The sequence below is a fragment of the Lepus europaeus genome, chromosome 1, assembly GCF_033115175.1.
Source record: "Lepus europaeus isolate LE1 chromosome 1, mLepTim1.pri, whole genome shotgun sequence".
NCBI lineage: Eukaryota > Metazoa > Chordata > Mammalia > Lagomorpha > Leporidae > Lepus > Lepus europaeus.
In genome coordinates, this window is record NC_084827.1 from 18,792,071 (window position 1) to 18,810,139 (window position 18,069).

An 18,069-nucleotide genomic window follows, 5' to 3' on the forward strand; every position below is an offset into this window, starting at 1 on the left:
TAAACATTTATTTGAAAGGCAGAGTGACAGAGAGGGAGAGACAGAGGAGAGATTTTCCATCCTCTGGTTCACTCCCCAAAGGCCCATGTCAGCCAGGGCTGGGCCAGACGAAACCCAGGAGCCAAGGACCACAAGTACTTGGGTCATCATCCACCAACTTCCAGGTACATTGGCAGGAAGCTGGGTCAAAAGCCCAGTAGCTGGAACTAGAACCAGGCATTCCTGTCTGGGAAGCAGGTGTCACAAGTGGGGCATTCCTGCTGCACCACAACATAAGCCCCAAGAATCTTCTTGGTAAAGCAGACCTAAGTGTCGACTAAATCCCAGAAGAAACTTAGTTTATCCCATCAGGTAAAGGGTAAAACAGACATCTTTAGGAGTCAGCACTGTGGCATGGCTGGTTAAGCTGCCACCTGTGATGCCAGCATCCCTTATGGGCGCTGGTTCTGATCCCAGCAGCTCCACTTCCAATGCAGATCCCTGTTAATGTGCCTGGGAAAGCAGTGAAAGATGGCCCGAGTGCTTGGGCCCCTCCACCTACATGGGAAACCCAGATGGCTTTGGCCTGGCCTTTGCAGCTATTTGGGGAGTGAACCAGCAGATCTGACCGAAGACCCGTCTTTCTTTTTTTGTAACTCTGCCTTTATTATTTAATTTTGTCCATTTCAATTGTCTTTTTTTAAAAATATTTTATTTATTTTATTTGAGAGTTGGAGTTACAGACAGTGAGAGGGAGAGACAGGAAAGTCTTGTTTTTTAAGATCAGAGAGATTGAAATAGTGTGTGTCAGTCTTCTTGATGGTTAGACTTTGTTGGGCTGTTTGTATTATTTTCATAATTGCATTGTAATAACTCCTTATTTTAAAAATTCACATTTTTTGACATTTACTGTAATTTTTTGCCTAGTTTTGCTCTTTATGTTTTACAAGATGGATGTGTTAAATGTGTGTGTACCTACACTTGCTAGTCTTTTCCTTCGTGGTTTCTGGCTTGCAGTCATTCTAAGGAAAGCCTCCTCTACAGAAAAGTCTGCTTTCTTCAACAGTTTTATTGTTTGTATTTAATTTTGTTTATTATAACTGGATTTGACCTTTTCCCCCCACTCACATAAGAAGGCTTCTTTAAAAAGTGAAACATGGCACAGTTTTTTTTTTTTTTTCCAAGTTACATTAGCATTAACTTGGGAACATTTTGCAGGATGTGGGAGGGTCGCTGTTGGATGGATCAGGGAGAAAATAGTATGTGTGTGTGTGTTTGTGTGTGTGCATATGTGAGAGAGATTTGACCAAGTAAAAAATTTCCTATGTGAATACCATTTGGGTCCTTTTATTGTACTTGTTATTAAAGTAGATAATTAAAGTAGATAAATTTCATTTAGAAAAGAATGCGCTCAAATTAGCCTGCACTAAATTATCTTATTTGTGGATACCACTCAAGGCTGTTGAGCAGGGACTTTGCCAAAAATGTATCTAGCCTCATGTAGTGCTTTTTGTGGCCGGCAGGGAACAGACTTAGAGAGAATGAAATACTCAGTTTTAAAGCTTTAAGAATAATTTTTTCCTCCATTTAAAAGACACTTTTTAAAAGATTACTTTTTGAAAGGCAGAATTATTAAGAGTAATTTTCTGTCCATTGGTTCCCTCCCCAAATGGCCGCAATGGTCAGGGCTGGGTCAGACTGAAACCAGGAGCTTCTTCTCAGTCTCCCACATGGGTGCAGGGCCTTGGACCATCCCCTGCTGCTTTCCTAGGCACATTAGCAGGGAGCTGGGTGGAAAGTGGAGCAGTTGGGACATGCCCATATGGGATGCCAGCATGGCAGGTGGCAGCTTTACCTGCTACACCATAGCATGGGCCCAAGAGATCATTTTAAAATTTCTTTTATGGGGCCGGCATTGTGGTGTGGCAGGTAAAGCCTCCGCTTGTGACACTGAGATCCCTTACAGGCACCAGTTCGTGTTCTGGCTGCTCCACTTCTGATCCTGGGAAAAGCAACAGCAGATGGCCCAAGTGTTTGGGCCCTTGCCACCCATGTGGAAGTCCCATCTCCTGGCTCCTGCCTGGCTCAGCCCTGATCCTTGTGGCCATGTGGGGAGTGAACAAGTAGTTCGAAGAAGATAACTCTTTCTCCCTTTGTCTCTGCAACTCTGACTTCTAAACAAAGAAATCTTTAAAAAAATTTTTTTTAATTTGTTTTTCTATTCTGTATAAAAATGCATGCAATTAAAATGTAATTTGCATTCCTGATTGAAAAAGATGTGCTTTTTGTTTCTAATGTTTTAGTGATTTTTAAGACATCCAAAGCCCCTACCATCTAAAACTCCTTTCGGTAGGAGCTGTGTGTAGCTTAGTGATTAGGACACCTGCTCCCTCATCCGAGTGTTTAGATTCGATGCCTTGTTCTGGCTCCTGATTGCAACTGGCCGCCAGTGCAGACCCTGGGGGACAGCAGTAGTGACTTCAAGTCCTTGAGTTCCTGCCATCCACGTGGAAGACCTGGGATATGTTTCTGGCTCCCACTTCTGCGCCCTTCATTGTGGGCCACTTGGGGAATGAGCTAATAGATTGGCAGCTCTCTATCTGTCTCTCACTGCCTCTCAAATTTAAAAAAAAAATCCTATAAATAGAGCTATTATTTGGTGGTACCTAAAGCAGAAATACATTACAGATCTTAGGCCGGTAACCCTCTCTTCTGAAAAGGATGGATTTGGTTTTTGTAATTGAATCTTAGTACTTTCTAAGGTACTAGTACTTGTGAATCTTAGTACTTTCTAAGGGATGGGAGTCTTGAGGGCAGGCGGGCTTTTGAGGAAGACCACACAGAAGTAGTACTCCTCTTTGCTTAGAGCTCTGGAGTGTAGCACAGCCTAGAGGCACATGTGAAGTGCCACAAAAGAACATTTGGTTTTTTTAGAAAAACTTTGGGTGGTCGTTTGCATTTGGCAGTACTGCTTACAGCACGGGTGCATCACTAACTAGTTTGAATTGTGCAGCAGAGAACATTGTGAGGACCTAGTAGGTTCATCATGTAGGAGCGCAGCATTTCCAGTTGAAGCGAATCAGTGTTTGGTGAGGTATTTGAGGTTAGATAAAGAAAATCCTGGATTGGATTTATGTTAAAGGCTCAGTTGGGGATAGGTTGGGAAGGAGAGGATGGAGGAGAAAAGCTACAAGTAAGTTCCCGTTTTTCATTTCCCTGTAGGTAAAATGTAGTCTTACAGATTTTACGTAGTTAGCCCATTTATTTCTCAGAATTCTAGGAAGTGGTGGTCCCGCAGTTTGCAGAGAAAGCACAAAGTCTTGGGGAACGGATGTACATTATTTCTTCTAGTCTCCCAAACCCAGTATGTGGCAGTCCTTGAATTTGAACCCTAGCCCCTCTGAATCCAAAGTTTACTCACTCTTAAGAGTCCTTGTCGTGTCTTAAACTATGGAATTATTATATATTTTATGTTTGATAACTCAATTTTGGCCACCTTTTAAATGCTGTATCTTGGGGGGTGGGATGTCACCAGTTTTCTTCCAGGTGTTGTAAAACCTGTGTAATTTCCTTTACTGTTCACCTTAGCATTGAGAGTAAACACGAGGTTACGATCCTGGGAGGACTCAATGAGTTTGTAGTGAAGTTTTATGGACCACAAGGAAGTAAGTACACGTCTTGGTATGTGTTCCTCTGCTACAGTCGTCTGCTCTATTCCTTCCTAGACAGAAACCAAGCAGATGATGGCATGCAGAGTGTTTGAAAAATAGGTTTAATTGAACTCTAGAACCAGTGAGAAGTCTTCCACTACTCATAATTGCAGACTTTTAAACATCTTTATGTGATAGTATTAGAGTTGTGGATTCTGGTTTGGTTATGGGTGGTTTCTGGGAAATGTTTTTGTTTTCATTTGGAGGGAGGCATGAAGGTTTATGTTTCATTTATTTTTTAGGTAGAAGAGAAAGGGACAATAGTGTTTAACACTAAACAAGTAAATCTGGGAGAGAGAATGAACCTTGGCTTATCTTCTAACCCCATATCTTTTAAGCAGAAATATCTTAATCTGAATGTAGGGTACTTTTGGGTTGTAATAGGTCCCTGGCTCCTGAAGGAGTCAGTTTGAAAGGTTATCTGAGGAGGCGAGGGTTAATGTTTAACTTACACTGAGGTTTATTTTCTGATTTGGACTCAGTTCTGGTGTTTAACATGTTGGCTTTTATTTCAGCACCGTATGAAGGCGGAGTGTGGAAAGTTAGAGTGGATCTTCCTGATAAATACCCTTTCAAGTCTCCGTCTATAGGTACGTGACTGGTTTATCTAAGAGAAGAAACCCAGCATCTCGTGGGTAATTAACTCCAGAAACAGTGACTTAGCTATGTTCTGTGACTTTGGGGGGCACTTCCTTGGTGTCATAGAAGACATTCACATTTTCCTTTTCTCATAATCACAGTGACAGTCTCTAGATTTCTCTCTTTTAGTGTCAAATTAAACCAACATTAAGGCCCACGGTCCTTTCCAGTTTTGAGCAGTAAAATAATGAACGGTCTTAAATCTGAGTTGGTTGGCACGAATCTATATGGAATCTATTTTAGTTTTGTCATTTAAAAATCCTCTGTAGATCTTAATTTGTGTTTGTTCTGGGTACATAGCAACAAAATGGTCCTTTTCCTTCGTCTCCACCTGGAATCTTTATATAAAGCCTCTAAACCGCAGAGCCTCAGTGGGGCTGTACAAAGTGGTACTTCTTCCACGCCTTCATCTTCCTTCTGCCTTACCTGGTGATCTTGTTAACCTGTTGCCCCTGTTAAGGTATTCGGTGAGAATGGGGGTTTAATGTCCGGTGCTACAAAGGTAACATCCAATTGAAAATTGATACTTTCAAATGTATTAATTATAGAATGGTGATAATTTAATTAATCCAACCTTTTCACTTCAGTCTATACATAGCTTTAAAATATCACAAACTTGTGACCGACTTTAAGTGAGAATAGTAAAATAACATTGGCATACACTGTGTGTTAGACAGTCTGAGCAAGCCTCATGTTCAGGGTTGCCAAAGTTAAAAAACATCTTGCCACTGCCTTAGGCTGCCTTCAGAGCTGGAGTTAGGCCATCCCTTATACCCCCTACTCCCAGCAAAGGGTTATTGTTTGTTTCATTTTAAAGGAAACATTCTGAGCTCTAGGCCTTGATCCCACGCCCCCACATTTCTGTGTGGAGTCAGTGTGCAGAAAAGTTGGGATGGTCACTGACCAAGTTCCAACTAAAAGCAACATCTTCCCCAACATCTAGCTACTTTGTGTGCTGTAGAGTTTTATGCTATAAAAACCCGACAATGCATCTGTAATGGCTGGGGAGCTCTTAGTGTTCACTTGGAAGAATAAACTGGTAATTTCCTTGAGGTTTTCTAAACCTGGTACTCGAGAAAATATTTTGTGGATAATTGAATCAGAAATTTCATCATTGCCACAGGGCCCCGAGCTTTAGAGTTAGGGATGGTGAAACAGACTGGGAGGTGTGGAGGCTTTTGCAGAGAGCCTCAAACGCCTGCCTTGTCGGGGCAGCTGCCCTTTTCCTAGCTCCTCCCCTGGGCAACAGAATCTAAATTTCATGCATTTGGAGGGCTGTTGTCAGATTTTATGGTTCCCCAGCCCCAGCTGATCTATTTCTTTGGGCCACGTCTTCCTCCTATCCAGCTATTTTGAACTTTTGTGTAGTTGAGTGGTGTTACAGAATGATAAAACCAAATAAATTCATTCAAATATATTTGATTACTATCTATTTACCCAAAGCTCAGGAGCTGCTGTGCCAGGTATGGTTTTGTGTCCCCACATTCCTAGCCTAGGAAAACAGTAGAGCTCATCCTGCAGAAATGCAGCTGTTTCTCAAACCTTGTCTTGACCTCTTTTTCCCAGTGATACGATGGCTTCATCCTGTCTTTGTAAGGAACAATATCTAAACGTAGGCATTCCTTCTGTAATGACACAAAGTAGCATGAAATGGGTTGGGACAGTGATAATTTAGCTTTGCATTTCTGTGTGCTGTCAGAACCGGTGATGTCCACACGTGGCCATCAGCTCTTGGGGAAGTAGATCTAGTTGTCCTTGTTTCCTCCAAAGGAAGACTGCGTAAGAGAGCTTTGATCCGCTGTGTGGGGTGACCCCTTTTGGTTGGCAACGATGTCATTACTGGTGAGATGGCGTTTAGCATTTTGAGAGGTAGTGGCTTACTTAGAAGGGTCGAAGTTTCCTCTTTTGAGTTGTACGGATGTAAAATTCCACAGAAGGACCAGGGAAATAAACTAAACCTGACCTGATCGTCTTAAACTTTGCCCCTGTTGAATCTGGGCAGGTATACTGTTATTCCTGAGCCATATTAAAGTAAGCACACTCAGACGAATGTCTTTGATGCTTAGATCTTGGAATTGTAAACACTTTATGTGTATACAGTTTTTGTTTGGTCTCATCTTTATATATGTGTGTGTGTGTTTTAGCTCTAAATGATCCATATCACTGGAGGATTATAAGAGTCCAAGTGAGCCAAAATAAAGAAAAATTAAAAAATACTGTCTCCTCATGGGCATCATCGTTTATATTCTGGATGTTCTTTAGATATTTCTCCAAACACTCAATCCAATTTGACATGCTTGCCTGTGAGATACTTTCCAAATGTAGTTTTAGGGAGTTTTCCAAGTTAGACGATTATCCTTTAAAAACAACTTACAACTGTGAATAAGTGAGATTTTTGTTTTTGTTTTTCAAAATAATGACATAGCTATCTGAAATCCTGTTTGGAAAGAAGAAAATAGAGTACCTTGGGAAGTTATGAACCTACTCTTTCACTGTCATTACTGCTTCAGACACTTGGGACTTATCTTTTGGAATTTTATGTTTGGCTTAAATATCCTAAGTGATGGTGAATCTTTTTTTTGGTTTGTTTGTTTTTTTAAGGCTTATTTATTTGAAAGGTGGAATGACAGGGAGGGAGAGACAGCTAGAGATTTTCCATCTGCCAGTTCACTCCCCAGATGGCCACAGTGACTAAGGATGGGCCAGGCCGAAGCCAGGAGCCTGAGACTCCAACTGGGTCTTCATATGGGTGTCAGGGACCCAAGTTATTGGACCATCTTCTTTTTTGCTTTCCCAAGCACATTGGCAGGGAGCTGGATCAGAAGCAAAGCAATGAGGACTCGAATTGCTTCTGATGTGGGAGGCTGATTTAAGCTGTGGCCCAACCCCCTTTGCTACAACATTAGCCCCTGTGATGGCAAATCTTGATGCTTTGAAGTTAGCTATGGATTCTTGAAATGGCTAAAGGTCATTTGTGCTCAGAGATAAGATGAATGGGAAAATCCAGTAATACAAATGGATGTATAAAACTGCTCTGGATGCTTCCAAAGTGAAAGTATAAAATTTAATCAACTGTAATATGAAAATATTTGCATGATTTTTTTTTCAGAGAATGTTATGGAAAGAATAGTAATTGAATCTTAATGTTTCAGTGTATTTAAAAATGTTCAGACTTTAATCATTTTCATTCAGAAAAAGACACATTTCCTAGATGCATAGCAGTGCTGCTGGGCGTGTGTAGAACAGGGAGTATGTCATTGGTCAGTGGACTGGTAACCAGGAAACCAAGTTCTGGTCCTCATTCTCTTTGGCCATGGGAGTGACATTTAGTTTATCCGAATCACTGTTTCTTCTACTAGAAAACGAAATCGGGATTAAGTGAGCTCTACATATTTGATATGACCAGTATTTTTAAACCCTCAGGACATGTGCCGTCCTGCTGGACGTTAGGAAGGTTTTATGACACCTTTGCTAGTTAGGAGAGAAGAGGCGCACATACATAAAACACTACACAGGCGTGAGTGGCTCCGTTTCACTGTTGTTTAGTGAGGCGTGAGTCAGCACCTCAGTTTGGAAGAGAGTGTATAAAGAGCAGATTTTACAAGAAGGATTGTTTGTATGTTGAAAGCAGCCTTTACAGAGCTCAGAGATGTGAAGAAGGTACACGTAAGGCCCTTGGAAATCCTCGTCCAGAACCCCAAATAATCCCAGCCCATGAAGATTTTGTTGTATGCGAAGAAGTGTCTGAAAGACTGCCATATCCCGTACGCGGCTGCTTCCATTTTTAGCCATTACACCTGTGCTCAGCTATTCTGAGACCAGTCACTGAAAACACAGACTTTCTATTGGGGTAAAATAAAGATGAGTGATCTTTAAAAACAGGAGAACATAAAAAGAATAGTATAGAGTCATGTTTAATTAAAAGATAAAAAAGGGCCAGTAAGTATAGGATGCAAAAGATTTTATATCTAACCCCAAAAAATGCACATTTAAGCAGTGAGATAATAGGATTTTTCAAATTAGCATATTAAACAGTATTGGCAAAGGTATTGTGATATAGCCAGGCTAGCAGTATTTTTGATCAATAAAGATTCTATGTCCTTTGAAAAATGTTTAAACCAAAAATTACCTAAGAAATGTGCATTAAAATTAGTATGTAAGAATGTGAATTTCAATATTATTTATAGTACTCAGAAATTGGAAGCAACTTAAATGACTCAGTTGATAATGAAGCGCTAAAGTACAGTGCATCTTACTGGGAAAAGGTTTTGTATCCATTACTCATGGTTTAAAACCATCTTTGAAGCAACACCCAGGAAAATGCTTAACTTCGTGTAGTATAACTCTGATTTTGTCAACGCGAATTTCAAATATGAATGCTAAAATAATAGACTATAGTTATTTGTGGGTATTGGGCTCAAGGGGATTAAAAGCATACTTCTCTGTCAGATGTTTGCTTTTATTATAGAAGGATGTCTAAAGCTACTGTAAGTGCATGTCTGTTAAATGTCTTGTCTACGTCGTGGAGTCTATGCCTTTCCTGTCTTCCATTCTTTTTTTTTTTTTTTTCTCCAGTTTATTATTTATTTGTAAGTCAGACTTAGAGAACTATAGAGAGATCAGCCCTTCACCTGCTGGTGCGCTCCCAGATGGCCATAATGGTGAGGGCTGGGCCAGGCTGAAGCCAGAAGCCAGGAGCTTCTCCTGGGTCTCCTACACAAGTAGTAGGGGCCCAAGTGCTTGGGCCATCTTTGTCTGCTTTTCCAGACCACTAGTAGGAAACTGGATTGGAAGTGGAGCAGCCAGGACATGAACCCAGCGCTCATATAGGGTGCTGGCATTAAAGGTCCCACAAATCCGCCCCCACTAGGCCACAAATCCAGTCCAATGTCTGTCATTCTAGAAAGTCAGGAAGCTATCGTGGGCCAGAATTTCCACCTGGGAACTTGCTGAAGACCTGCCTGACTCACATGTTTCCTAACAGCTTTCTCTCTTCTTTCCCTTTGATTGTGTGTACGTGTGAGTGTAAGTCTTTTTCTGTCTCCTGTTTTTCTACTTCGTTTAGTTTACACCATCTCGAGTGCTGTCTTTGCACCTTCACACAGAGCTGCTCTCACTCCTCTCCTGTCTCCCCCGTCCCTTCTCTTAGGCAGTCGCTCTCAGCAGTTCTCGCCTCCTTTCCTTTGCTGTCTTACATCTACTTCTCCCTGGCTCATTTCACTTTTCCCTTTATGAGAAAGGCCTCAGTTCAAAGCTAATAATAGTAGTAATACGTTTGTGTCTTCTAATAAAGTAAAGGTATGAGGTATAGATTCAGGGCGTTCAGTCCCTGTGAAAGTACCATGAAGTGCCCTTCAGGGTCTGTAGTGCTCTCCCTCAGATAATACCTATTTTACTTAAATACTAGCATTTACCTTACATTTAGATGATTATTGGCTCGTACATTAATAAAATTGCTGTCTATTAATTTAAGTTAGAACTAGAGAGTATTTTGTGATCTTTTATAAATGCTGTTAAGACCAATCTAGGAACCTTGTCACCATTTATACATTTTTTTTTAAGATTTATTTATTTATTTGAAAGAGTTAGAGAGAGAAGGAGAGGCAGAGAGAGAGAGAGAGATCTTCCATCTGCTGGTTCACTCCTCAGTTGACTGCAACAGCCAAAGCTACACCAGTCCGAAGCCAGGAGCCAGGAGCTTCTTCCAGGTCTCCCACGTGGGTGCAGGGGCCCAAGGACTTGGGCCATCTTCCACTGCTTTCCCAGGCCATAGCAGAGAGCTGGATCAGAAGTGGGGCAGCCAGGACTAGAACGGCGCCCATATTGGGATGCCGGCACTGCAGGTGGTGACTTCACTCGCTACACCACAGCGCTTGCCTCTATACATTCTTTTAAAATAGGGGGAAAAATCCCACGATGTTAGAAGATCCAGCTAACAAATCTAGAAACTAACTTCTGAAATGCTACCAAGCTGTCTCTGCATCTTCTCAGTGAAGAGGGCACGCACTCAGGAGCAAGCCGTGTGCACCGTGTCTGAATTGCAGTCTGAGGATACCCAAGCTGAGCATCTGAGGGAAAAAAAAAAAAAGAAGAAATGGTTAGTTGAGAATAGGCTTAATGGTTTCCTGAATGCTGATAGAGCGGCCAGAAAAAAAACCAGCAAGCTCATACTGCAGTGGAAGTTGATGTTAAAGGCGAGTAGCAACAGCTAGCTAAACCCATGTGAGTAAACAGAGATAAAATGAGAAAAGTCATGGACAGGCCAGCGCTGCAGCTCACTAGGCTAATTCTCCGCCTGCAGTGCCGGCACCTCGGGTTCTAGTCCCAGTTGGGGCACCAGATTCTGTCCCGGTTGCACCTCTCCCAGTCCAGCTCTCTGCTGTGGCCCGGGAATGCAGTGGAGGATGGCCCAAGTCCTTGGGCCCTGCACCCGCATGGGAGACCAGGAGGAAGCACCTGGCTCCTGGCTTCAGATCAGTGCAGCGCGCCGGCCGTAGAGGCCATTTTGGGGGTGAACCAACGGAAGGAAAGCCTTAACACACACACACGTTCATGGGGCAAAACTAGTTAAAATACTAGCTTAAGGTATTCCAATGGCCTTTAAAATTAGGTCAGACTACCATCTAAATAGGGTGGTTTAGGTTTAGGTTTGCCTGTTTCACTAGACTTGATACCTTGTCAGGTCCCTTTTAAAATCTTTTTTAATTAAAAGATACTCTGGCCGGCACCATCGCTCAACAGGCTAATCCTCTGCCTAGTGGCGCCGGCACACCAGGTTCTAGTCCCGGTCGGGGTGCCGGATTCTGTCCTGGTTGCCCCTCTTCCAGGCCAGCTCTCTGCTGTGGCCCAGGAGTGCAGTGGAGGATGGCCCAAGTGCTTGGGCCCTGCACCCCATGGAAGACCAGGAGAAGCACCTGGCTCCTGCCTTCGGACCAGCGCGGTGCGCCGGCTGCAGCGCACCGGCAGTGGCGGCCATTGGAGGGTGAACCACTGTCCACTCTGCCTGTCAAAAAAACAAAACAAAACAAAAAAACAAACTCTGATAATCAGTGTGCCATATATATTTTTTCCTTTTTTTTTTTTTTTTTTTTGAACTTGGGCCAGTGATAACAGGAAATGATTTAATCCTTTTGATTGTCAGATAAATAGACTTTTGCGGTATTATGTTCTATTTCATTATGATGAGAAGTTACCTCCCACTATTTTATTTGAGAGGCAGAGAGACAGAAAGATTGCATCTGCTGGTTTACTCCCCAGATGCTTGCACCAGCAGAGAGTAGGCCAGGCTGGAGCTGGGAATTCAACCCAGTTCTCCTGCTTGGGAAGCAGGCACCAGCTGCTTGAGCCATCATTGCTGCCTCTCTGAGTCTGCATTGGTAGGAAACTGGAATTGAGAGCTGGAGCCAGGTATCCAGGGTTAGTATGAGCATCTTAACTGGTGTCCTAACCACCAGGCCAGACGCCCGACACTGTGTTTGGAGTGCGATTTTATAATATGTAGAACTTTGGAAAATCAACACTTTATTTTTAGGGTGATGTGTGTATGTTTTAAGGTGTATTTATTTGAAAAGCAAAGCAACAGAGAGAGGGAGAGTTCTTCCCATCTGCTGGTTCACTCCCTGATTGGGCAAAAAAGCCAGATTTGGGCTAGGCACCTCCATTCTGGTCTCCTTTGTAAGTGGCAGGAATGCAAGAACGAGGATCGTCTTCCAGTCCTTCCCAGGCACATGAACAGAAAGGTGGGTTGGAAGCAGAGCAGCCAGCACTCAGGTACTCCAACATGGGATGGCAGCATCACAAGCAGCAAGGTAACCTTCTGTGCCACAATGCCAGCCTTATGGGTTTGTGGGGGTTTTTTGTTTGTTTTTAAGATTTATTTATTTGAGAGGCAGAGTTACAGAGAGGAAGAAGCAGAGAGAAGAGCCTTCCACCCACTGGTTCACCCCCCAAATGGCCACAGCAGTCGGAGCTAGGCTGATCCGGAGCCAGGAGCTTCTTCCAGGTCTCCCACATGGGTGCAGGGTTCCAAGCACTTGAGCCATCTTGTACTGCTTTCCCAGGCCATAGCAGAGAGCTGGATTGGAAGAGGAGCATCCAGGACACAAACTGGCACCCATATGGGATGCCGGCACTGCTGGCACAGTGCTAACCCCTCTGGTTTTTTTTTAGGTAGAAACTTTCTTTAATTTCCCCCACAGAAACTCATGTGAGTGACTCCAGTGAGCCATGCTTAGTGAGAGGCAGACCACTGTTTAAATGAAGAAGTGTGTTGTTCATGAGAAGTTTTGGTTTAGTCATTTGACGGAGGCCTAGTTAGGCCACTGCATTTCTGCAAGTAAAATGAATTTTGGGTCCAAGGAAGCAAAATGCTGTTAAGATAACCTTGTGCTTCTCTACTTTCATGACCTTGGGTTTTAGTTTAGTTCCTGGTTCAAACAGTTACTTTATTGCTACTCTGTAGTGCTCTGAATCTCTTTAATTCCAGTATAGAAACAATTATAATAAGTTATAGAGAAATCTTTTGTGACAATGCTATAAAAATATAAGCCAATTTTAAAAGCTCTTTGTAACTCGGTCTGAACATGAAAATTTTCAGGATACATTTAAGAACATGTCTGGCAGGTAAGGCTTTAGTGTATCTTGCATCAGTTCTTCTAATAAATCCCACAGATAGGACAGGCATTTGGTTCAGCAGTTGGAACGCCCGCATCCCCTACTCAAGTCCCCAGGTGTGAGCCCTGGCTCCACTTCAAAGTCAAGACTCCTGCTAATGCGCACCCTTAAAGGCAATAGGTGATAATTCAAATACTGGGGTTCCTGCCACCCAGGTGGGAGACCCAGATTGAGTTCCCAGCCCCTGGCTTTGGCACAGGAGTGAACCAACAGGACTGTGTGTGTGTGTGTGTGTGTGTGTCTGGCTTCCAAAAAGAGTGAAAACAAATGATTAAAAACAAATGCAGGGGCCGCCGCCGTGGCACACTAGGTTAATCCTCCGGCTGCAGTGCTAGCATCCCATATGGGCATCAGTTCTAGTCCTGGTTGCTCCTCTTCCAGTCCAGCAGGGACTGGGATAGCAGTAGAAGATAGCCCAAGTGCTTGGGCCCCTGCATCCACATGGGAGACCAGTAAGAAGCACCTGGCTCCTGGCTTCAGATCGGTACAGCTGCAGCTATTGCGGCCATTTGGAGAGTGAACCAATGGAAGGAAGACCTCTTTCTGTCTATCTGTCTGTCTCTCACTGTCTGTAACTCTACCTGTCAAATAAATAAATAAAAATCTTTATTTAAAAAAAAAAAATGGGAGGGTGGTAGACAGCAGAGTGAGCTGCTGGATAGAGGGGAGAGAACAGTGGCAGGTGCTGCTGAGCCTGAGAGAAGTGCCTGGGCTTATTTTGACAAGTTGATGTGTATTTCACTTAGGTGTTTCCTCCCGTCAGCTTGGCAGTCACAAACTCCATGCAAGCAGTTCCTAGGTCTGTTTTACCAACAACCGCACCAAACTTGGCACCTAATCTGTTGCCTGTTTCCTAGAAGAATATTTGAATGAACACCTACCTAGGGACATCCTCAGGTCCAGGTATGGCACACGTGAACGATTGTAGGTTTGCAGAGGGTTGATAGAGTAGTGACAGTGACGGTTCTTAGATTTTGAATGAGGAGACTGAGGGGTCTAGCATTGTGTGCAGCATGTTAAGCCACCGCTTGAGACTCTGGCATCCCGAATCTGAGTGCTGGCTGAAGTCCCTAGTGCTCCGCTTGCTCCACTTCTGATCTGGCTTCCTGCTAATGCATGTGGTCTGAGACTAGAGCCTCTGCCACCCATGCAAGAGATTAGGATGGAGTTTCTGACTCCTGACTTCGTCCTGGCCCAGATCTGGCTGTGTGGCTTTTGGGGGAAAGAACCAGTGGTTGGAATATTCTCTTTCTCTCTCTCTCTCTCTCTCTCTCTCTCTGCCTTTCAAATAAATAAATCTTAAACAGAAAAATAAAGAGGATGAGGATAAGAGGGCTGACGGGAAGAAATAGGATCACTGGATCAGAGTTGACAGAATTGTTAGGTTGAGAGCTCTGTGGCAAAATTAGGAGTCTCTGGTCAGAGCAAGGATGTCTGAATGGGTGAGTTAGGAGGTGAGGACATCTGCCACTGTGACAGAGTTCAGGTGTGTTCTAGGGACCGTGAAGGGGCACGAAGCAGAGGAAGAGTCGCTGAGGGGAAGTGTAAGGAACTCGGGGACAAGGGTGTCAGCACTGTGGTCTGTGGGTAACAGCACTAGGAATGAGCATAAAGTCAGAGTGCAGTCTTGGTGTCCGGAGTGGAAGTGCTCAGTGAGGGACGAAGCTGTGTCAAATTGCTTCTATCTATTAGCAAACCCACTGTTAGTGTCTGTGGTACCTAAATTCCTTCAGCTTCCTCACCTTTATTTGCCTGGGTAGAAATCAGTGCCTTAGTGTTCACTCCCCTCCCCAGGCCACCACCGCTGTGGATAAGCTGCCATCACAGGACTTGTCTACTTCCTTCTTCTTTGTAGTCGTCCTTGTTGTCTTTTTTGTTGTATAAGATTTATTCTTACGTATTGGACAGGCGGAGTGGCACAGAGAAACAGATCTTCCATCCACTGCTTCACTCCCCAAATGTCTGCGATGGCCAGGGTTGGGCCAGGCTGAAGCCAGGAGCTCCGCTGGCTCTGATGTGGAAATCAGCGGAACCTGCTGACCACAATGCTGGCATCACTCCATTTCCTTCTCTTTTTTTTGTTAAAGATTTATTTATTTGAACAGCAGTTGCAGAGAAAACAATATCTTCCATCTTAGATGGCTGCAATAGCCAGGGCTGGGCCAAGCTGAAGCCAAGACCTGGAACTCCTTCTGGGCCTTCTACACTGGTGCAGGGGCTCAAGCACTGGGGTCATCTTCCGCTGCCTTCCCAGGCACATTGGTAGGGAGGTAGATTGGAAGTGGAGCTGGGACTTAAACTTCCATCCATATGGGATCCCATGGTCACAGGTGGTAGCTTAACCCACTATGCCACAACACTGGGACTTCATTTCCTTTTTGAAGTTGGCTTGTGCCAGTTTTAATTTTCCCTTTGACAGTTCATTATAATATCTTTCTATTTGTTGTGTAAAAATTCCATCTAACTTGCAGCCCAAGTTCCTACTTTATAGTAGATGACCTCTAGTTTTTGGGCCAGTTACTGTGATTAATGTTTTAGCGTTGACTTCATTTCTTTTGCTTTAGAACTTGGTATCATAATGAAAATGTGTTCTTGGCTTCAGTTTTCTTTAAACTGAAATTCTTTTGAAAACAGAGTAAAGTCTTAGTTTCCTTTGAAAAACTTAGTTTAAGATTTTCTTGCTTTACTGGTATTGGTGAAACCATATTGCTAGCAGGTTTAGAAACTGTCATTTATTTTGCCTCATTTTAAGGATGGAAGAAATTAGCCTGAGCTATATTACTGCTAAATAGCCTCCACATCTGTCCTCTAGATTCTGTTCTGGTATTTTTGTTTTGCTTTCACTATACCAAAATGCAGTCTGAATGGTTTAATAAGTATTTGAGTAACTGTCTTTTCCATTTCCAGTGAGATAGGGTTATAGGAAATATAATATCTCTATATCAGAGTATTCTCTCATGTTCTTGACAAATCCCAAAGGACTTAAAGATGGATATGTAGAACAGATCTTGTCATTTTTAGTTATGAGGAAGGTGAAAAGAAACCACATATATCAAGTCGACTTAGGCAGCAGAGTCCCCGCTGCCCTGTCTGGTGGCGGGGGATCCAGTGGCTGGAGCAGGACGTAGGAAAGGTGTCTGAGCCTACATCAGAAACACCCAGAGGCTGAGGCAGGCCAGGGAGGCAGCTCAGGCTGAGGTTGAGCTGTGCCGTCTGCAGAGGGAGGAGGAGTTCAAGGCCGAGGAAGCTGCGGCCCAGGGATCGCATGGCAGTTGTGGCAGTGCTGCACAGAAGGGGGTCAGGAGAGGACGGCTCCTACATCTGGTAGGGCAGGATGATGTCTCATAACCTCTTGGCCTTGGGGTGTAACCTGCAGCCAGAAATCCATGAAACCGCCACGTAAATGAATGAAAGGTAGTTCAGGTGTGTGTGTGGTTGTTTAAGATTTATTCATTTACTTGAGAGGCAGAGCCACAAACAGAGGGAGAGATAGGTCCCCCACCCGCTGGCTCATTCCCCAAATGGCCTCGACGATCAGGAGCTGGGAGCTCCCCTTGGGCCCCCAATATGGGGGCTGGGGCCCAACACCGGGGCCACCATCTGCCGCCCTCCAGGCCACCAGCAGGGAGCTGGATCAGAAGTGGAGCAACCTGAACCCAAACAGCCCCCCCCCCCCCCCATGCCACCGTGGCGGGCCCAGAGGCAGCTCTTGTTCCATGGTTGGGCACTTAGATGCCCGTGTGGAACAGGAAGCTCCAGCAGGGCTCATGTTCTGCTCTGTGACACATCATCAAGTTACTTCTGTGTGTCACATAGGAGGACCTTCCCTTGTTCGCTTTGTACAGACCTGACCTGGAGCTTACCCAGAGTTCATCTCTTTACTTTGTTTTCTTAGAAGAGTATATGTTGTCTGTTTTCCTGTGCCTTTGAGTCAAAACAAACAACATACATATCAAAGTTGACTTCTTTCTTAGACCTAGAAGGGAAAAAGCACAATAAAGGAAGAAAGGGATTAAACAGCTTTTTTTCCCTATGCTGTTTTGAAGGTCAGAGGGTTTATCTGTGACAAAGCAGTAAATAGTTACTTGGAACTCTGTGAAACAGCACCCTTAAGGAGCAAAACAAAGAATTACTTGAGTTGTTTGGGCTGCTTTGTTTCCTAATCAAAATTACTACATGATAGCATTTAAGAACTTGTTAATGGTGTTACTTGGTGTACTGATTGTCACTTAAAAGTAAGGACTTTGTCACGTGTTCTCCCCACATCCCACCAAGAAATGACTTAACCATGCTCGCAAAGCTAAAATTAACATTGAGTGCTTACTGTCCAGATGCTTTTTTCATGTTTACCTTTGTTGAATCTCCATAGCAATTCTGTGATGTGTAGGTACCATGATTTCATCTAGTTTGGGGAATAAGAGAACAGAAAGGCAAGGAGTTTAAGAAGTTTGCCGGAGGCTCACCCAGTGGGACTGAGGCAGTCTGACTAGCGCCCGATCTTCTCACCACAGCTTTGTTTAATGAGGGGTGGAGACTTGAGGCTGGGTCTTGTGATCACAAGTCCAGTGCGTTCTATAACATATTGCCCTGACCACAGAAACAAACACCGCCTGATTCCAGCAGCGTGGTTCTAGGAATGGCCAGGAGATGGGAAGATGTTGAATGCTGGGGACAGGAGAAGAGGTCGCAGTCTTCCAGAAGTGGAGCCAGTGGAGGATAGGCTGGAGGTTTTCCTACTGTGTTAGGTAGGAAGAAGGCCTGTGCTGTTGAAGGAGAGCACTGTGGTTACAAATGAACTTTCCCTATCCGTCCAGCCATCCCTTGGACAGAAGAGAGGACCGCCTTGTTGAGTTAGACCCTCTGAGCACACACAGGATCAGTGAGAAATTCCCATGCACAGGGAGTTGAGAGTGAGCTCCTTGCTTGTTGATTCCGGAGACCCACACAGGTCCCTCTCTCCTGAACAGAGAGACTCAGCTCTGTGAAGGACTCCTGCACAGATGCAGGCTGCCACAGTCCGGGCCTGTGGCCGAGGGAGGACGCAGTCTGTCAGGTTATGCCCTGGTGC

At 44.0% G+C, this 18,069-nt stretch overlaps 1 protein-coding gene across 1 annotated transcript in view; it reads left to right on the forward strand.

The window, feature by feature from the left end:
* UBE2H (ubiquitin conjugating enzyme E2 H) overlaps positions 1–18,069 on the forward strand; it is a 111,340-nt gene that overhangs the window by 62,016 nt on the left and 31,255 nt on the right. Inside the window, exons 2-3 of the mRNA XM_062200357.1 lie at positions 3,568–3,644; positions 4,205–4,279. Coding sequence (XP_062056341.1) covers positions 3,568–3,644; positions 4,205–4,279 — 152 coding nt within the window. The remainder of the gene's footprint in view (positions 1–3,567; positions 3,645–4,204; positions 4,280–18,069) is intronic.